This window comes from Strix uralensis, chromosome 2 (assembly GCF_047716275.1).
Source record: "Strix uralensis isolate ZFMK-TIS-50842 chromosome 2, bStrUra1, whole genome shotgun sequence".
Classification (NCBI taxonomy): domain Eukaryota; kingdom Metazoa; phylum Chordata; class Aves; order Strigiformes; family Strigidae; genus Strix; species Strix uralensis.
In genome coordinates, this window is record NC_133973.1 from 137918245 (window position 1) to 137938785 (window position 20541).

At 63.8% G+C, this 20541-nt stretch overlaps 1 protein-coding gene across 3 annotated transcripts in view; it reads right to left on the bottom strand.

Annotated features, from left to right (window-relative positions):
- Positions 1-19722, bottom strand: part of ARAP1 (ArfGAP with RhoGAP domain, ankyrin repeat and PH domain 1) — a 41316-nt gene extending 21594 nt beyond the window's left edge. For 2 of the 3 annotated variants that reach the window (XM_074860608.1, XM_074860609.1), the window contains exons 1-6: positions 18725-19712; positions 13667-14420; positions 7196-7326; positions 4494-4564; positions 3457-3560; positions 2320-2445 (exon numbers count right to left, since the gene is read on the bottom strand). In XM_074860608.1, the coding sequence (XP_074716709.1) occupies positions 2320-2445; positions 3457-3560; positions 4494-4564; positions 7196-7326; positions 13667-14334 (1100 nt within the window). In that variant the 5' untranslated portion in view covers positions 14335-14420; positions 18725-19712. Of the gene's footprint in view, positions 1-2319; positions 2446-3456; positions 3561-4493; positions 4565-7195; positions 7327-13666; positions 14421-18724 lie in introns of all 3 variants that reach the window. The other variant, XR_012627798.1, reaches the window with a different exon arrangement.
- Between the last annotated feature and the right edge of the window lie 819 nt (positions 19723-20541).

A 20541-nucleotide genomic window follows, 5' to 3' on the forward strand; every position in this document is an offset into this window, starting at 1 on the left:
CCCTGGTGTCAGGGCTGCAGGAGAAGCCAAGCCAGCCCCCCCTGCACGCCTCCAGCAAGCCCAAGTGCTGCACCCCAGGGTGTTCTCCCCCCCCCCCTCCAAATGCTGCTGCACCAGCCCTGTTGCTTAAGGGCTTCTTGTTTGCTCAGGACGGGTTTCGCCATCGCCACACGTGACCCTGGCGCTCAGCCTTTACGTAACCAGGGATTAAACGTGCTCAGCTCCGCCGTGGGCCCTCCCGCTCCCCATCAGGAGCTTGTCCCTGTCCCGTGGGGTGCAGAGACACCCCCCCCCCCCCCCCCGCCAGCCCCGCTCTGACCTCCCGCTGCTTTTAGCAGCTCAAGGGTTGGGGGGTTGGATTTTTCCTCCCGTCACCTTCCCCAAGCTCCTGCTCCCCCCGCAAGCAGCCGCCGGAGCAGCTTCCCAGGGACCTTCCAGCTGCTCTCACTTCCCCAGAGCCAGGCTGCAAACAGCCAGAGCTTCCTCCTCCTCCTCCTCAGCAGGACTGCAGCCTCAGGGCTTCCTCGTAGCCCAGATTAAGTAGCCCTCAAGTATCCTTCACCTCTCCTGCTTGATTTTTGCCTCCCAACCAGTGTGGGGGCTCTTTGAGAGGGTTCCCTGCCAGGATGGGGGCAAAGCGTGCTCCCTGGGCTCGCTGGGCTTACTGGGCACACTGGGCTCACTGGGATTGCTGTGTGTTTGCTGGGTTCCTTGGGTACACTGGGCTCCCTGGGCTCGTTGTGCTCCCAGGGCTCACTGGGATCACTGTGCGCTTGCTGGGCTCGCTGGGCTCCCTGGGCTACCTGGACTCACTTGCCCTCAAGCACACAGACACACACCCAGCAGCCCCGGAGTTTTATTTCTGCAACTGAGCGCTCTGCAACCGGGCACTCCGCATCAGCACAAACCTTGCCAGTCCCCTGGGCTACCTGCACTCCCTGTGCACTTGCTGGGCTCTCGGGGCTCACTGTGCACTCACTGGGCTCCCTGGGCTCATTGGGCTCACTGCGCACTTGCTGGGCATTCTGTGCTCCCCGGGCTTGCCAGGCTCCCCAGGCTCGCCGGGCTCCCTGGACTCACTGGGCTCACTTGCCCTCAAGCACACAGAGACCCAGAAGCCCCTGGACTTTTACTTCTGCAACCGGGCACTCTGCATCAGCACAAACGTTGCCAGTGGGCTCGCTGGGCTCACTTGCCCTCAAGCACACAGACACACACCCAACAGCCCCGGAGTTTTACTTCTGCAACCAGGCACTCTGCATCAGCACAAACATTGCCAGTGGGCTTGCTGGGCTTGCTGGTGTCCCTGGGCTTGTGCTCCCTGGGCTCCCTGTGCACTTGCTGGGCTCCCTGGGCTCCGCAGGCTTGCCATGCTCCCTGGGCTCCCTGTGCTCCCTGGGCTCACTGGCATCCCTGGGCTCGCTGGGCTCACTGGGCACTCATTGGGCTCTCTGGGCTCATTGTGCTTGCTGGGCTCCCTGGGCTCCCTGGGCTTCCTGGGCTTGCTGAGCTCCCTGGGCTCCCTGGGCTCCCTAGGCTTGCTGGGCTCGTAGGGCTCCTTGGGCTCCCTGGACTCATTGGGCTCCCTGGGCTCATTGTGCTTGCTGGGCTCCCTGGGCTCGCTGTGCACTCCCTGGGCTCCCTGGACACTCGCTGGGCTCGCTGGGCTCACTTGCCCTCAAGCACACAGACCCGCACCCATCAGCCCCCGGAGTTTTACTCCTGCACCCGGGCACTCTGTCACGAGCAGCTGACGCTGTGGAACGCCGGGCTTGGGGCCAGCATCCCGCAGGCACTGCCAGCCACGTCCCCTCCCGTGGCAAACACGGTGACTACCAAATCCACGTGCCCAGCAGAGGAGCCGGGCTGGTGGCCATGCTGGTGAGAAGCCAGCCCAAACACCCCACTTCTCCCCCACCAGCTGCTTTTTGGGATCGGGGCTATTTTGGGGCTTCCCCAGAGTGAAGCAGCTCATTTCCCAGCGAGCCCGACCCGCGGAATGGGGCCAGGAGGAAGTTCGAGCTGCAGCCTTCCCTCCTCCTCCTCCTCCTCCTCCTTCTCCTCTGCAGCCGCCTCAGTGCACCCATTGGTGGCCCCCGCTCTGAGGAAGGCTCTTTCCCCAAAACCAGACATTTTAAACCTAAATCGAGGGGTAGGAAGGAGCTGAAGGAACCCCTTGCGATGGCTTGTCACCACAGCAAAACTACACCCCCAGAGCAGGAATTACAGGTGGAAGGGGGGGGGGGGAGCGTCTCCCCTCCCCAAGGGACCGGGGACAGGGGGATGTGGGGTCTGCGGCCCCCCCAGCACATCACTCACCCCTGCGGCGGGTTCTTGTCCAGCCACCCCGCTTTGATGGTGGGCGAGAGGGGGGCGGCGGTGCCCTCCATGCTGTCACCAAGTGTGCCGGGGCTGCTGCCGGTGTCACTCCAGCTACTGCCACCGCTGGGGATGAGAGGCCGAGGAGGGGGTTAAGAGCTGGCAGTTCCCAAAGAAGGGGGGGATTGGGGGCAGGGTGGGGGGACAGCCGGGCTGGCACGGCCCATCCCCCCCCATGCTTTGGCCTCCCCGTGCCCTTCCCCGAGGCACCGGCGATGCAAGCGCTGGCTGTTTGCACCACGCACAGACCCTGGTGGCTGTCACTTTGGGGTGGGGTGGGGGTCCCAGTGTGTCCCCAGCCCTGGGAAAGGGGGACGGGGACACCCCCAGGGACACCACCCCAACCCCAGAGAGGTGCTTTCACAGAATCCCACAGAATCGAGGTTGGAAAAGCCCTTGAAGCTCCTCCAGTCCAACCATGAACCTCACCCTGACCGTTCCCAACTCCACCAGATCCCTCAGCGCTGGGTCAGCCCGACTCTTCAACCCCTCCAGGGATGGGGACTCCCCCCCTGCCCTGGGCAGCCCATTCCAACGCCCAACAACCCCTTCTGCAAAGAAATCCTTCCTAAGAGCCAGTCTGACCCTGCCCTGGCGCAGCTTGAGGCCATTCCCTCTCGGCCTGCCGCTGGTTCCTTGGCTCAAGAGACTCATCCCCCCTCTCTGCACCCTCCTTTCAGGGAGTTGGAGAGGGCCAGGAGGTCTCCCCTCAGCCTCCTCTTCTCCACACTAAACCCCCCAGTTCCCTCAGCCGCTCCCCATCACACCTGTGCTCCAGACCCTGCACCAGCTCCGTTGCCCTTCTCTGGACACGCTCGAGTCATTCAATGGCCTTTTTGGAGTGAGGGGCCCAAAACTGAACCCAGGAATCAAGGGGCGGCCTCACCAGTGCCGAGCACTGGGGTAAGATCCCTTCCCTGTCCCTGCTGGCCACGCTAGTGCTGATACAAGCCAGGATTTCTGGTACAACCAGCTTTCTGCTGGGGCACACACACACGCATCCCGTGAAGCCGTGAGACACGAGACACCACACACAAGCACCCCCAGCCACACCCACACACACAGATGAGCTCCTACTTGGCGGGGGGAGCATCGTAGTCATCCTCGATGAGCTCGTCCTCGCTGAAGAGGCTGTTGACGCGCAGCGCCCGTGGCCCCCCCGTCCTGGGCTCAGCATCCTCCTGCGAGCACAGACGTGGCTGAGACACGGGCAGCCCTGCGCCCTCCCCGCTGCCCAAAGCTGGCAGCTGGACCCCCTCGCTGACCCCCCTCCCCACCTGCCTGCACCATGAGGGACGGGCAGTGGATTGATGGAGAAAAAGGGGGTCCAGATGCCAAGTGTCCCCCCCGCACAGTGTTTCTTGGCCCTGAAGAAGCCCACGGTGCCGGGAGGTGCCCAGCCACTGCCGGCCGTGGGGAAGGGGCATGATCCTGCCCCCAGCAGGACGGAAACGCAGCTGTAGGGAGGAGCTGAGCTCCGGGCGGGTTATTTTTAGCAACCAAAAGTGTCTGTGCTGGCTGAGAAATCCTGCATTTCCCCCTCGTCAGCCAGCAGCGGGCACACAGATGAGGCTGGGGGTGAAGCGTGGCCAGGCAGGACCAGGCAGGGGGGAACCTCTGCCTGAAAACTGCCACAGCTGTTTATCCACAAGCCCCTACCCCACAACACAGCCCCTGGGGTTGGGGGGGCAGCGCTGGGGTTGGGGGGCAGCCACGGCACCATCTCTCCCCATCAGTCCATTCCCAGGCGAAGGTGGGTTTTGGGGGAGGGCTCCGGGCGCTGAGGGAGTCTCTTGGGTTGCCACAACTCCTCAAATCGAGCCAGACGCACCCAAATTCTGCCTGGAGAGCACGGGGCCGCTCTAAATCCCCGATGCGGGGATGAAATTCAGGCTGCGATGCTGAGATGTCCACCAGCACGCACTCTGCGCACGCGAGCTTGCGGGGAGGGTGCAGGAGCTGCTGCTGCTCCCCCGGGGAAACTGGGGAGTCCCTCGTGGGAGACCCGGCCACTGCGGACGTGCTCCCCCCAACCCTAACCAGTATCCCCCAAAGCGGCCGCTGCCTCAGGGACGGTCACCCCGCTCGCTCCTGCCCACCGCGGTGACACCAACCTTGTCCGCCATCTCCCCCGCGGGTTTGGCTAATTCCTCCTGCCAGGCCGAGTCTTCGTAGTCCGAGTCATCTGCAAAAACGGAGGGAAAACGCTGGGAATAGAGTGGGGTGAAGGGTCCTGTGAGCCCCTGCCACCCCCCCCCCCCCACCTGTCCCCACCCCTCGCTCTGCCCTTGGCAAACAACCCACAACAGGGGTTTTATCGGGGGTTTGGTGAAGAGTCGGGAAGGGCAAAGTCCCGCTGGTGGCAGCTCCCGGCACCCTCACGACCCTCCTGGCACCGCAGGAGCAGGGGGGATTTGGGTGCCACCAGCCCCCGGCACCACAGCCAGGAGCTCCCACTGCTGGGGCGTCCTGGGGGCTTTTTCCCTACAGCTTGTTTTTCAGGGTGGATTTCCCTCCCTCCCCCTTATCAGAGCAGCGGGCGGCTCTCCAACCTGCGGACCCGCAGAGAAATAAAATTAAAAAAATAAAATCCTGGAGAAGGGCAGGAGTGAGGAGCCTCTTCCTCCTCCTCCCCCAGCACCCAGAGCAGCAGAAATCCTGGCCAGCAAGCACCCAGCCACAGTAGCCCCAGCCAGCCTGTCCCCCACAGACACCCTCTCCCAACCCCTGCTGATAACCCGGGGCCAGATTTCTCCCCAAATCTTAACCCAGAGGAGGCGGTTACGGCCCGGAGGATGCGCTTATGTTACTGATTGTTACTGATTTGTTATTAATTTGAGTTGATGATTTTTGGTGATTTTGGTAAGGAATGATTAGGACTAAATTAAATGGAATTTCACAGGAATTTTGGTTTTTATAAAAGATAGTGGTGTAATGTTTTACGTAGTCACAGAGATGTTGTATTTAGTTTAAAGTAACCACACAACCAGTTACGCTGCTGGAACAGGTACCAACGTTCGACTGTCCAGCCAGGATGGTTTATCGCCCTGTAGACCAGGTGTTTTAAAAGTGACATTGTGAAAGGGCCTCAAAGCATGTTAAAATTGCAATGTGAGCCAAAGTCCTTGAGACAAGGACATTGGGGGGTCTTTCTTTTGAGTCAGTAGGCCGTGGTGTTTGCAGAAGTAGCCCCCTGACTCATTTCAGGACTCAAGTGCGCATGACTGGGAAGAGGTGGGAATAAGAAAATGAGTTATAGGAATGATCATGTTTATGCATGAGAACTTGGTTAATATCACAGAATCCCAGAGTCATCGAGGTTGGGAAAGCCCTTGAAGCTCCTCCAGTCCAACCATGAACCTCACCCTGACCGTTCCCAACTCCACCAGATCCCTCAGCGCTGGGTCAGCCCGACTCTTCAACCCCTCCAGGGATGGGGACTCCACCCCTGCCCTGGGCAGCCCATTCCAACGCCCAACAACCCCTTCTGCAAAGAAATCCTTCCTAAGAGCCAGTCTGACCCTGCCCTGGTGCAGCTTGAGGCCATTCCCTCTTGGCCTGCCGCTGGTTCCTTGGCTCAAGAGACTCATCCCCATCTCTCTGCACCCTCCTTTCAGGGAGTTGGAGAGGGCCAGGAGGTCTCCCCTCAGCCTCCTCTTCTCCAGACTAAACCCCCCCAGTTCCCTCAGCCGCTCCCCATCACACCTGTGCTCCAGACCCTGCACCAGCTCCGTTGCCCTTCTCTGGACACGCTCGAGTCATTCAATGGCCTTTTTGGAGTGAGGGGCCCAAAACTGAACCCAGGAATCGAGGGGCGGCCTCACCAGTGCCGAGCACAGGGGTAAGATCCCTTCCCTGTCCCTGCTGGCCACGCTAGTGCTGATACAAGCCAGGATGCCATTGGCCTTCTTGGCCACCTGGGCACACTGCTGGCTCCTGTTCAGCTGGCTGGCAGTCACACCCCCCCCCCGGTCCCTCTCTGACTGGCAAATGTCTGACTGTACCCTATGCAGTCAGCGTGCTGCAGGAGTTAGGGGTGCGTTGTTGGGGAGACAACTCCCCTGTGTCCCCAGCCGTTCATAAAGCAGTGTCTGCTTATCTACATCCCACTGGTGTCAATAAGTTCTTTTATGCCCACGGCTTCTCCGAGCTTTTCAAACACACCCCAGCTCCCAGTTAAACCAGTGCCACATCCAGCGGGGCTGCTGGCCAGGCTAGAGCCCGGGCAGGCGCCCAGTGCCCAGCAGAGCCCTGCCCTTCCTCTTCCTTTCAGCAGAACTATTCCGGCTGGATTAGAGCCTTTAAATAAAGGAGCTTTAAGAAATTAAAGCTGCATTACTGCTGTTAGCAGCAGCAGCCCCCAAGCAGGCGATGCCCCTGGACTGGAGCTGCACCCCTCGAGCCCCAGTGACCCCCCGAGGAGGAGGGGGCTGGTGGGTGCAGAGGGTCGGGGGTCCCAGCGCCGGGGCTGGTGGCTGCGTCGTGCTCCTGCCGCGCTCCCCCCACCCCCTCCAGCCCCCCACAAATTCCTCTGTGAATTGGTTGCCCACCCAAACCCTCCGGTGCCCCACTCCAGGAGAAGGAGGTGCACCCAAATCCCCAGCTCAGAACTTCCCCCCCTCAAAAAAGAATCCCCAGCCCAGAAGGCAAAGAAGGGGATGAAGGTGGGAGGGACCCGGGTAAAGCTGGGCAGGACAGACGGACAAACCGATGGGGGAGAAGGCACAGCACCCACGTGATGGGTGCTGACGGATGGATGATTTGGGACAGGGGGAAGATTTGAGGGGCCCAGGCATGGCCCCCCCCTCATACTCACCGAACTCCGGCACGAAGGGGAGGTTGGCCTTGGCTGGCGGCTCCGGGGCTGGAGGCTTCGTGCGGGGAAGGAGGGACAGGGGGACACCGGGTGCTGTGGGGGGGATGGAGCCCTCCTCTTTGTCAGGGATGCTGCGGGAGAGAGGAGCGAGCGCTGCCTTACCCGAGCCCTCCCCTGCCTCCCAAACCCCACAACCATCAGAGTGGGGGGCCCGGGGTGCAAGAGGACCCCCAGCACAACCAGCCTGACACCCCTCAAAAGACATCAAGCCCCCCAAACCCCAGCAGACCCAAGCCCGCAGCCCAATTCTTAACAGCATCCCCCAGCAAAGCCTTCTTACTCGAGCTACACCGGTAATGAGATTAATATTAAAAATATTTTCTAGCCTGAAAACATTTGCTGCCACCCAACCCCAGGTCGCCGTCACGGCCGCCGCGGCTCAGGTTCCTTATCTGGCTCTCAAGGACACCAGAAGCCGTCGTCTGCCTCGAAACCCACGTCCCAGATCAGGTTATTTTTCCCCTCCTCCAGTCTAAACAACGACGGTGCTGCTTCCTCGGCTGGTTTGTGGGTGGCCGTGGGGTCCCCCGAGTGGGACGGGGGTCCCGGGGGTGCTCCCTTCCTCCCCCACGATGGGGTGGGCACAGGAGAGCCGGGGCAGCCAGACGCCCCCTGGAAATGGCAGGTTTAGGGCTTCTCCTGGGCCAGGGAGCAGCTCACTGGGCCCCCAACCCTAAAACTTTGGCTGCGGGGAGGGGGAGAGGGACCCCCAGGACTCCCCAGCTCGGCCGTTTCTGTCTCTTTTTCTCCGCTTGATTCCCACCTCCCTGAGAATCGCAGGGCAATAAATAGAAACCGCTGGGGTTATGGTGTTTTTAAGGGCAGGAAGTTAAGAGGAAGTTTCTTTAAAAGAATATGAAGTGCCTGATTAAGCGGGCAGGGAGAGGGCAGGAGGCAGGCAAAGAGCAGGCAGCTCCCACCCCAAGCCCCTCGTAGCCCCAGGGCCGGGTGGACGAGCCACCATCTCCATCCCAACCCCCCCCCATAGCCACAGCCCCGAGCTGGAGCAGCCGGACCCCCCCAAACCCCAGCATGGCGAATGGCATCGTGGAGGAAGGCCAGCGTGGCCACCAGCCGTCCCTGGGGGTGGCCAACCCGGGTCTCTGGTGACTCCCAGCCCCACGGCCGGTGCCCACGAGCTTTCGGCGAGCTGTGGAAGAGGCAACTTGCAGGGTGGCAAACGCTGGCCCTCCTCTGGGTCAGGCTGACCTCGTTTCTCAGAGCCATTTCCATGGGAACCAGCCACAACCATCCATACATTAGGGAGTGCAGGCAGGGCAGTGTGGGCAGGGCAGTGCGGGCAGGGAATGCAGGCAGGGCAGTGCAGGCAGGGAGTGCAGGCAGGGCAGTGCGGGCAGGGCAGTGCGGGCAGGGCAGTGCAGGCAGGGCAGTGCGGGCAGGGAGTGCGGGCAGGGCAGTGCAGGTAGGGAGTGCAGGCAGGGCAGTGCAGGCAGGGCAGTGCGGGCAGGGAGTGCGGGCAGGGAGTGCGGGCAGGGCAGTGCAGGTAGGGAGTGCGGGCAGGGAGTGCAGGCAGGGCAGTGCGGGCAGGGCAGTGCAGGCAGGGCAGTGCAGGTAGGGAGTGCAGGCAGGGCAGTGCGGGCAGGGCAGTGTGGGCAGGGCAGTGCAGGCAGGGCAGTGCGGGCAGGGAGTGTGGGCAGGGAGTGCGGGCAGGGCAGTGCAGGTAGGGAGTGCAGGCAGGGCAGTGCGGGCAGGGCAGTGCAGGCAGGGCAGTGCAGGTAGGGAGTGCAGGCAGGGAGTGCAGGCAGGGCAGTGCAGGTAGGGAGTGCAGGCAGGGCAGTGCGGGCAGGGCAGTGCGGGCAGGGCAGTGCGGGCAGGGCAGTGCAGGTAGGGAGTGCAGGCAGGGCAGTGCGGGCAGGGCAGTGCGGGCAGGGCAGTGCAGGTAGGGAGTGCAGGCAGGGCAGTGCGGGCAGGGCAGTGCGGGCAGGGCAGTGTGGGCAGCGAGCTGGCCCGCAGCCCAGGGCAGCAGCGTTGCCCTCAGAAACACCAGGCAGGGGTTTGCTGGGGTGGGGGGGTGGCACCCAGACACAAGCCACAGAGCCCCCCCACTCCGGGGCCACCCAAAATGGCATTTGCCCCCTCCCTTCCCCCTTCAAGACCGGGGGGTCCCTGGGGCCCCGTTTGGTGCCATCACGGCGCGATGGCCAAGGACAACCTCTGTCTCCTCGCTGGGGACATCTCAGGAGGGTTTGGGAAGAAACTTCCCCCCCCCCCCTCCGCCCGTGTGTCCCCCCCTTCCCCGCCCCAGGGGCTGGCAGGACAGGCAGCCCTCAGATAACACCCCAGTTCCCCAAAACACCCTCCCCGATGCTCTCTGGGTCACGCCCCGCTCCTGGAGCACCCCCAGGCCTTGTGTGTCCCCCCACGGCTCCATGGGGCAGCGTGGGTGCCCCCCCTGCCCCCCCTGACCCCCCCCATGCCCAAACGATGCCATCCAGCTCCGAGGCAACATGAGAAGTGCCAACCTTATCTGCTGTCCTTCCCCCCCCTCCCCCCCCAGCAACTGGGGCTCGACTGGGCCCCCTCCCACCCAAAGCTGGGGGCTGGGGGGGGCTGCTCTGCTGGGGCCACCGCCAGCCCCCCCGGGGCTCACCAGGCTGTGCCCAGCTTCGGGCAAACAGGAGGAAGGAGCTTTCTGCCATTGTCTTTTTGGACGGCACTCACGCCCCCCCCCCCCCCTCCCCGGGTTCAACACACACACCTCCACACCCCCCAAGCTGCTTCGGGTGGGGGGGAGCTACTCTGCACCCCAGAACATCCCCCGGGTGTGGGGGGGCATCAAATCCTTGCACCCAGCAAGGCTGAGGTGTCCCTGTCACCTCCTGCTCCTTGGCACAGGGATGCCCGGGGTGGCCCAGAGCTGGGGGGGGGGGGGGGGGGGGGGCATGGTGGGACCCCAGAAGGATGAGGGGGCACACAGTGGGACCCCAGAGAGCTGGGGGGGAGGGACAGTGGGACCCCAGAGGGCTATAGAGGGGGGGCAGCAGGACACCAGAGAGCTGGGGGGGGACAGTGGGACTCCAGAGGGCTATGGGGCGGGGGGGGACAGCAGGACCCCAGAGGGCTGGGGGGGGGGGGGGGGGCGGTGGGACCCCAGAGGTGAACACAGCACGGAGGAAACCACAGCACGATGGCTGCTCCCTGTGCCCCAAACATCACCCAGACATGGGCAAATAACATCCAGACATGGGCAACATCACCCAGACATGGGCAAGCATCACCCAGATATGGGCAAGCACCACTCAGACTTGGGCGAGCATCACCGCCAACATGGGCAACATCACCCAGATATGGGCAAGCATATCCTGGATGTGGGCAAGCATCCCCCACACCCCAGGGTCCCCCCCAACCCTCATGGCGGGGGATGGTGTTTCGGGGCCCCTGCGGCAGTGGGGGTCCCCAGGCTGCAGCCCACGGGCACCCCAGTGCCCAGCACCGCGGCAGGGCACCCCGTTACCCCCGGGGGGGCCCAGGCAGCCGCAGGGCTGGTGGCTCTGGCAGCTCCTGGCACTGGTGGCCCCACACACGCAGCCAGGCCTGTGGCCGGCCAGTGGCTGAGCCTGCGCCCAACAGGCACCGCGGGGTGACCCCGGCCTGCGCCCACCAAAACGCACCCCTTGTCTGCGCCCGCACCGCTGCAACGGGCACCTCCTCCACCGCCGGGCACCAGCACCCACACCGGGACCAGCACCCACACCGGGACCAGCACCCACACCGGGACCAGCACCGGCACCATCATCAGCACCTGCATCCTCACCAGTACTGGCACCCACATGTGCACCCGCACCGGCACCCTCATCGGCACCGACACTGGCACCATCAGCAACACCCGCACCCTCACCAGCACCCACGCTGGCACCGGCACTATCATCGGCACCCACACCAGCACTGGCACTGACACTGGCACCCACACTACACCTGCACCAGCACCCACACTGGCACCAGCACCCTCACAGGCACCGGCACCGACACCGGCACCATCAGCAGCACCCACACTGGCACTGGTACCTGCACCCACACGCTCACTGGCACCAGCACCCACAGCGGCACCAGCGCCCCCACCCACGCTGGCACCCACACAGGCACTGCCACCAGCACCCACAATGGCACCGGCACCGGCCCCAAGCACCCACGGTGCCTCTGCTCGCACCCAGCACCGCGGCCCAGCACGAGGCCGTACCCAGCTGTATCCACCCACCATAGGCACCAGGTGCCAACTTACACCTGTCCCGCCCTACGCACCCCCCCGCACCCCCCCACCCCGGTCCATACGTCCCCAGGACATATATATCTCTGTATATTTACCCACCATTCCCACGTGCAGTGTATACACACACACACGCCCATTGCCGTGCTGTTGGCGTCCCCCCAACATCCCGGGGGTGCAGCTTGGCCCTGGCCCCCCGCCACCTCGCAGCCGGTGGCCGTCACTGCACCCCCCCAGGGTCACACCGGTGCTGACCCCCAGCACTCTCCAAGCAGGGCAAAGGGGACCCCCAAACCCCCGAAACCGCGGGTGCTCTGATGCCCACCCCCCCCTCAGGGTGCACCCCGCCTGGAGGGGGGGGTCAAACAATGGGGTCCCGGCCCCCCTCCGTGATCACGCCACGGTTTCCTTCCCGGGTTTGGGATTGGGGGGGGGGGGGGGGGGCAGGGCTGCGCCGTGAACCCCCCCTTTCTCATCCCACCCCCCCCCAAAACACCCGAACAAGCCAAAAGAGGCGACACTCGCGCCTCGCACTTATTTACCGTTCACCCCCCCCGCCAGCCCCCCCCAAAACGCCGCCTTGTCCCCAGCGCGGTGGCAGCGGTGACCTCCCTACCTGGGCAGGCTGGGGGGGGGACACCCCCCAAATCAGGCCCCAGATTCGGTGGCGGAGCTGGGAAGTGGGGGGCGGGGGGGGGGGGGGCAACGTCCGGAGAGGCCGGCCGGTGATGCCGGCGATGGCGGGGGGGGAGCGGAGCTCGTCACCCCCCCGGCACTTCCTGCGCAGCGCTCCGCCGCCAGCAAAACTTCCTGAGTTGGCCAAATCGGTGGCCACTGGCCTCGATGGCCACCAGAGTCCTCCCGGCCAGGCCAGGACGCAGAGCGGCTTCATTTGGCGGGGGGGGGGGGGGTGGTGGTGGTTTGGGGAACGACCCCCCCTCCCCATTCCTATCCTGACCGCACAGGGTGGGGGGGTCCCATCCAGCGCCGTCACCCAGGGTGGCAGGGATGCAGCAAACACTCCCCCCCCAAAAAAAATAGGGGTCTGCCTCCCCTTGGGGAACAGGGTCCAGCAGCTGGGGGGGCAGGGGGGGGGCCACAGCCTTGCTCAGCATCCCGGCTGCAGCGGCCACATCACCCCCCACCCCAGGAGGATGCTCACAGCAGGGTGGGGGGCTCCTGTGTGCCCCCCCCTCAAAGGACCAGCACCCTGCTCCCACCCCCCCGGCAGGATTTTGGGGCTGTGGCAGAGCGAGGGGGGGGCAGGGGGGGGTCACGGCCTGGCAGCTGCAGCAAAAGCAGCTCGGGGAGGAGCTGTGGCTCGGCGAGGGGGGGGGGACACCGCGAGGGGGGGCTGCGAGCGCTGCTCTCGCCAACCCCCGGCCTGTTCTCTGCTCTCGTGTCATCCGGCCGCACACAGCCCCCCCCCAGCCCCCCCCCCCCCCCGCCTCAGCACGCTGCGGTTTCTGCTGCCTGCCCCCACAGGGTGTGACGAGTTCCTCGGGCCTCAGCGCTGCCCGCACTGCCGGTGTGGGCAGGACAAACCTGGGGGGGGGGGGAGCAGAAGCCCAGCCCAAAACAGGCTGGGGTGACTGGGGGGGGGGGGGGGGGGGGGCACCCAGCTAATATATTGCCCCCCCCCCCCCCCCCCGACAGACGCATGAGGCCCGGATCCCAGCACTGACCCCACACAGGCCCTGCACCCCCTCATGTCCCCGCCAACCCGAAAGGGGATGGGGACAAAGCTGGGGTGTCCCTGGGGGTGATACCCACCCCCCCCTCCGGGACAGGGTGACACTAGAGGGCACCCTCTGTCCTGCACAAGAGCAGCCACAGTGATTCCCGCCCTCCCCCCCCCCCTCCCCAGCCTGCCTGGGCCCCCCAGGAGATGTGCTGGGGTGTGGGGGGGATGGGGGTACCCCCAGGTGATGTGCTGGGGGCTGGGGGGGGTGGGGGTACCCCCAGGAGGTGGGCTGGGGGGGATGGGTACCCCGGGGGGGGTGTGTACCCCAAGGGGATGCGCTAGGAGCTGGGTACCCCCGGGGGCACCCCACACCATCACCACATACACCCACCCAAGAGTCCCACCCACATCACAGCAGCCCCCCCCCCCTCCCAAGGGGGACCCCACGGCCTCGGGGCACCCCCAGACTCAGCCACCACCCCCCTCCCCGCAGCCTCCTCACCTCCTCTGGGACACAGCCCTGGGGGGCAGCACCGGCGGGCGGTGGGGGGGCGGGGGGGCCCGCAGGGACTTGGCTTCCAGCTGGTGACGCTTGGCCGGCAGCGGGGGCAAGGGGGGTCTCCCCCCACTTTCACCTGGCGGCTTCTCGGCGAGGGCTGGCGGTGAGGGGGGGTCCAGGGCGGGGGGGTGGCTGCGGGGCACGGCGGGAGGCTCGGGGCTGCCACCCATAAGCGGTGGGGAGAATTTGAGCGGGGGGCGGCAGCCCACCCTGGGTGGGATGGGTGGGGGCAGCTGGGCGAAGCTCCCCCCCCCACTCTCCGGCTCGAGAAGCGGGGACCCCCCAGACACCTCGGGGCACCGGAGGGATTGCTCCGGCACCGTGGCAGTGCTGAGGCGAAAAATGTGGCGTTTCATGGGCACTGGTTTCCTGGGGGGGGGCTGGGGGGTGCGGGCGGGGAGGGTGACTTCGGCGAAGGCTTTCTGGAGTCCCAAGAGGATGCGGCGGCGGTGGCCGGGCAGCACCACGCCGAGGTGGGTCAGAGCCTGGTCCGTCAGCGCCCGACAGTCCCACACCGTCCACAGCTCGCTCTGCTGGAAGCTCTCCACATACTGGTCGAGGTGGAGGGCGGCCAACCAAGTAGCCACAGGTAAAGACCCCCCCTCCTCCATTTTGGGGGGGGGGGGGGGCCGGCAGAGACCCCACACTGCTCAGTGCATCTCCTGCTGCCCGGCGAGGCTCAGCGCGGCGTCAGGACCTGGGGACGGAGACAACAGCGATCAGGCCACGCGCCGCCGGGAGCCCCGACATTAATATTTCCCAGTGTGGTTTTGGGATGGGGGGTCCTTGCCTCTGAACGCCTTGTGCCCCTCAAGGATCAGGCCCCCGAATGCCAGCACCCCCCTGACCCAAGCGGGCTCCGGGCACGCCGGAGGGTCCCGGTTTAGGTGATTAAAAGTCGATGTTATCACCACCGAGGCTGGATGGACGATGGCACCGCGTGGCCTTGGCCAGCCCCCCCCCCAAGCCCTGTCACCCCCCCCCCATCTCCCACTGGAAGACACGGACAGACGGACACGGGTGCAGGAGGCGGCATCTCGCCAAAAGCTTCGTGTGGCGATGGGGGATCTAGAACATTCCCCATTTACCAGCAGCCACGGTTAATAACTGCACCAGTAGCCATAGTTACCCCCCACCCGGGGACAATTAACGGGGTTTGGAAGCTCGATCGAGTGAGATGTCGAAGCGGGGTCAAGATGACCTTGATTAGCGCTAAGAAATTCATCAAGAATTTGATGGCCAAACCCTAGAAAATAGGGAGAACGTCCTGGAACATAAAGAGAACGTCTGGGGCTGTGCTGAGGAGGAGTTATCTGACAGCCCGGCAAAGGGACTAATTGATTCATTAACTTGGCAATGAAACTGCTTCTGAGTGGCCTGAGAGTGAACGACCCTCATTATAACACTAAAAAACACCCTCCCAGGCCAAAAAGCCCAGGTTGAGCCCCTTCCCCTGAGCGCAGGCAGGAGCAGGAGCATTAGGTAAGCCGTATTTTAATTGTATGTTAATCACTAACCAATCAGGATCTAACGGGCGTGTTTGGAAAAGCCCCAACCCCTGAGTTTTGTGTGTAAAAGGAGCCCGAAAAGCTGCTGGGGGGGGCCTTGATTTGGGGAAAATCACCCCAGGTCTGGATAAACACAACCTCTCTCCCACGCGCGGTATCGCCCGCCGGGGACGAAGCCCCTCTCCTGGGTTGTCCCCCCCAAACCCACAGGTCCCAAGCCGGTGTCTCCCGAGAGCGAGCTGGAGCCACCACCCCCTCCGTGCGGCCGAAATCTGGCCTCGGCGCCAGCTCAGGGCTTTGGGGTTGGGGCCTGATCCTGCTCCCTGCCTGCAGACACCATCCTCGGCAGCCGGGTGCATCGCTCTGGCACAGCACCCTGGGGTGCACCCTCCTGGCAGAGCACCCGTGGGGCACCGGGAATGGGTCGGTCCCAGGCAGGAGGCACAAAACCGCACTCCTCGTGGCACTGCCGGTGACCCCGGTGCACATCTTATTTTGGGTTTGCCAGAGGCTTTTTTAGACCTGCTAAGTAGGAGCCAAAGGATTTCCTGGTGCTGTAAATAGGCTGGTCACGAAATCTACCCGTCAGAGTCACATTTTCTCTGACTCAGGCAGCTCTGAGGCCTCTGGCTGACACTCGTGGCTTCAGCAGCGGCGATGGTGGAGCAGCTCTGCTCCTGCCTAACGCAGGCAAAGTACATGGCAGAATCCCAGAATCCCAGAGTCATCGAGGTTGGAAAAGCCCTTGAAGCTCCTCCAGTCCAACCATGAACCTCACCCTGACCGTTCCCAACTCCACCAGATCCCTCAGTGCTGGGTCAGCCCGACTCTTCAACCCCTCCAGGGATGGGGACTCCCCCCCTGCCCTGGGCAGCCCATTCCAACGCCCAACAACCCCTTCTGCAAAGAAATCCTTCCTAAGAGCCAGTCTGACCCTGCCCTGGCGCAGCTTGAGGCCATTCCCTCTTGGCCTGCCGCTGGTTCCTTGGCTCAAGAGACTCATCCCCCCTCTCTGCACCCTCCTTTCAGGGAGTTGGAGAGGGCCAGGAGGTCTCCCCTCAGCCTCCTCTTCTCCACACTAAACCCCCCCAGTTCCCTCAGCCGCTCCCCATCACACCTGTGCTCCAGACCCTGCACCAGCTCCGTTGCCCTTCTCTGGACACGCTCGAGTCATTCAATGGCCTTTTTGGAGTGAGGGGCCCAAAACTGAACCCAGGAATCGAGGGGCGGCCTCACCAGTGCCGAGCACAGGGGTAAGATCCCTTCCCTGTCCCTGCTGGCCACGCTAGTGCTGATACAAGCCAGGATGCCACTGGCCTTCTTGGCCACCTGGGCACACTGCTGGCTCGTTATCAATCAATCCCCCCCAGGTCCCTCTCTGACTGGCAGCTCTCCAGCCACTCCTCCCCAAGCCTGTAGCACTGCTGGGGGTTGTTGTGGCCCAAGGGCAGCACCCGGCATTTGGCCTTAGTGAAACTCCCCCAGTTGGCCTCAGCCCATCGCTCCAGCCTGGCCAGGTCTCTCTGCAGAGCCTCCCTACCCTCGAGCAATCAACACTCCCACCCAACTGGGTGTCATCTGCAAACTGACTGAGGGTGCACTCGATCCCCTCGTCTAGATCATCAATAAAGATATTAAAGAGGAGTGGCCCCAAAACCCAGCCCTGGGGGACACCACTCGTGACCGGGCGGGGTGAAGCTCATCCTCTCCCCGGCACTAAGGGGACACGGCCGAGCCCAGCAGAGCCCCATGGCAGCGGGGTCTCACCCCATGCCCCCCCCACACACGGGTTTTGCCACAGGGGTCCGGCCGTGCTGCCCCTTCCCCAGCACCTCCCGGCACAGTTGGGTTTTGCTTCCAGCTGCAAAAGTCACGCATCCTTCTCCTGCTGAGGAGGGAGAAACGGGACCCCCAGGCTGGCTGCGCCCCGCAGCTCCTTGCCGGCCACACCAGAGAACCAGCAGCACGCAGGCCTTCCACTGGTCCAGTAAACCCAACCAGTGGCACAAAAAAATCCCTGAAGCAGCATAAAACCTGGAGGGGGGGCCACGCACACGCAGACCAGCCTTTTCCTCTCACATCTCCACAGCTAAAAAAAAAACCAAACCAAAACACCATTTACTATCAAAAATAGCCGAGTGACGTCGCTGGGTGACATCGCTGTCACAGGACGCCTAGCACTGCCCGCGCAGGCAGGTTCATCCCTGCCTGCAACGCGCTTCTTGCAGAGGCAAAACCCCACGGAGGAGCAGAGGGAACCGCGGTGGCAACGACAACAGGGGGGGGTCCCACGTGTGTCCCCCTCCCAGCAGGACCGTCACCGTGAGTGTCACCCACTGCCACGGGTGACAACAAGCAGCCCCAGCTCTGTGCCAGGGCCACCGCAGCCACGGTGGGACAGACCCCATCAGCTGGGAATTTGGGGTGCTGGGGGGTGGGCGCATACTCACGAGCCCCCCTCCCACCCTAGGGATGAGCTGCACTTGCCAGGCTCTCACCTCCGCTTGCCACTGGCACCGTCCCGGCACCACGCATGTGCCCGGGGGACCCGCTGGGACCCCGCTGTGCCCTTTGCCCCCACCCAGTCAATCATTCCTTAGGACCTCGCTGGGTTCCCTCCTCCAGTTATTAATCATTTAACTTCTGTCCGAAAAAAACCCCAAAAAACCCAGAGACGAGGAAATTCCAGTAATAAAATCAACCCGGAGAGCCGTGCTTACCCACCGCATTCCTCCCCAGGATTAGGCAACTCGGCCGAGGCTGTTTTGTAAGAGATTTAAAGGCTGTAAGAGCGGTGTGACGAGGGGCAGGCGGGTGGGGGGGGGGGGGGGGGCTGCAGATCACACCCCCCCGGCACCATGGCAGGGATCGCAGCAAACCGGGAGGATGAACCGGGCTGCCGAAACACGCCGCCCGTTTCCCATCCTAAAAACTGGAGGGAAACAGCGCCGGGCAGCAGGAGCGTGCGGGACAGTAATGAGGGCTGGGTTCGTTAGATTAACGGGCGGGGGTGGGCGATGGAAGGGCGGTGGGCTCTGGTCGGGGTTTCAGGTGAGCACGCTGCCTTCACCGGCTCCGGTAAAGCTGTGACCACCGCGGAGGGGACCGCACGCAGCCCCCTGCACCCCAGCAGCCCCGCGGCACCCAGCTAAATCATCATGACCCCTAACAAAGTGCTGGGGAGTCAAGTGGTTTGACCAGGGCCAGGCGGTGCGTCAGTGGCAGAGCCTGCGCGACAGCCGGACTCGCGGCGGCACCGTCCCCAGCCAACTGGCAGCCCAACCACGGCCACCCCACGGCTCTTCCTGCCCATCCCCTCAAGGGGACCGGAGTGAAACGGAGGAAACCAGCCGCAGGCTCCCGTTGGGTTGTTGGCTCGAATTCCCATCCCGATTCCTCCGCCAAGCGCCGGCAACCAAGCGGGCAAACCCTGGCGTTCCCCTTTCCCAGGCCTTGGGTTCGTTAATCAAGGGAGCTAATTAAAGCACCGTACCTTGGCCAAGGAGGCGGACGGGGCGAGGTGGCACGGCAGAGGTTTGCCGAGGGGTCTCTGCCTGCCCGACGACTTCCTCAAACGTCGCCTCGGCCGATCGGGAACTTGCCGAAAACCCGGGCGTTACGAGCCCGGCAGCGCAGGGGGACGTGTTGCAATAACGGCCCTCGCCCGCAGCTCGTCACCGCAAGAGCTCTCTGGGCCTGGTAGAACCCGGGCACAGCGGAGGAGCATCCACCGCGGCCGCCGTGGCAGAGGAAGAAGCCGGACCCCGGTGCCGGCCGAGCTCTGGCTGGCGGCGGGATGGGGCAGGGCCTTCGTGTGAGAGAGGAAGGAAGAAACGGGGAGGGTGGTCCCCGGAAAGCGGCTCCCCGGCACGGCGGAGGGGACCGGGGCATCGAGGCTCAGCTGAGCCAAGGCCACCGGTGAGGAAGGGGTGAGCATCTGGGTGGCCCCACCACCCCGGGAATCCCCCCCGGGAGGGCAACGAGGGTCCCGGTGGGTACCGGGGCCACGCAGCCGGGTCGTGGGGGGACACGTCAGCGGGAATGGGGTTCCTCAGCTGCCACCAAGGTCATTTTTAACCCTTTTTGCCTCAATTAGAAAGGATTGTCAGCCATGAGCGTGGGCGCCCAGGCCCGGGGTGATGTCCCCAACGTCCCTGCAGGTCTCGGGGGACAGACCCAGCCTGGCAGAGGAGCCCAGGACCAACTTGCCCGGGCCACCGCAGCCACCACCACTCTCGCGGGAATCGAAAGCGCCGCATCCTCACACCGAAACTTGCCGCGAGCAAAAAATGCTCCCCCCCCCCTCCTCCTCCCCCCCCCAAAAAATTAAAAAAAAGCAGAAGCAAGGGCCTGGGGATCGCAGCAGAGCGGCGGCTCCCAGCAGCACCGCACCCCCCCGCCAAACCCAAACCTTCCCCCTCCTGAAACTACTCCGAGAGTCCCATCAGTCAGGAGCAGCTTCGGGAAGGTGAAGTTGTTTCATTTTCAAGATCTCGCCGTGGAGCCCAATAAATAAAACATGCAAATAATATTCAACCACAGCAGGCCCCCGGGCAGCATTCAGAAATCAAGTTAAATCTTGGCAAGTCATCAAAATCGAGGGGTGGAAAAGGTTCTTCAGAGCCTCTTCCTGCTGCCGGGTGATGCCAATCGCCAAGTGTTTCATGTTTTCGGCAGCCGGGAGGTTCCTCCGGCCTCGCCGGGGGTGCGGGGTGGTGTTCCCCCCTCCTCCACACCACCACCTTGGCCCCCGGGGGGGGTCCCCGCTGCCAGGCCCCGGCTGTGGGAATGGCCCGCGGCGGGTGTGCACGGCGGCAGGGGGGGTGGTGGGAGGGTGGTGAGGAGGGGGATGAGGAGGGTGATGAGGAAGGTGATGAAGAGGGTGATGAGGAAGGCTATGAGGAGGGTGATGAGGAGGACAGTAAGGAAGGCAATGAGGTGGGTGATGAGGAGGGCGATGAGGAAGGAGATGAAGAGGGTGATGAGGGGAGCGATGATGGGGGGCGATGAGGGGAGTGATGAGGAGGGTGATGGGGAGGGTGATGAGAGGAGTGATGAGGAAGGCCATGAGGAAGGCAATGAGGAGGATGGTGAGGAAGGCCATGAGGAGGGTGATGAGGAAGACAGTGAGAAGGGTGATGAGGAAGGTGATGAAGAGGATGACGAGGGAGCAATGATGGGAGGTGATGAGGAGGGTGATGAGGGGGGCGATGAGGGGGGCAATGATAGGGGTGAGGAGGAGGGCGATGAGGAAGGAGATGAAGAGGGTGATGAGGGGAGCGATGATGGGGGGCGATGATGGGGGTCATG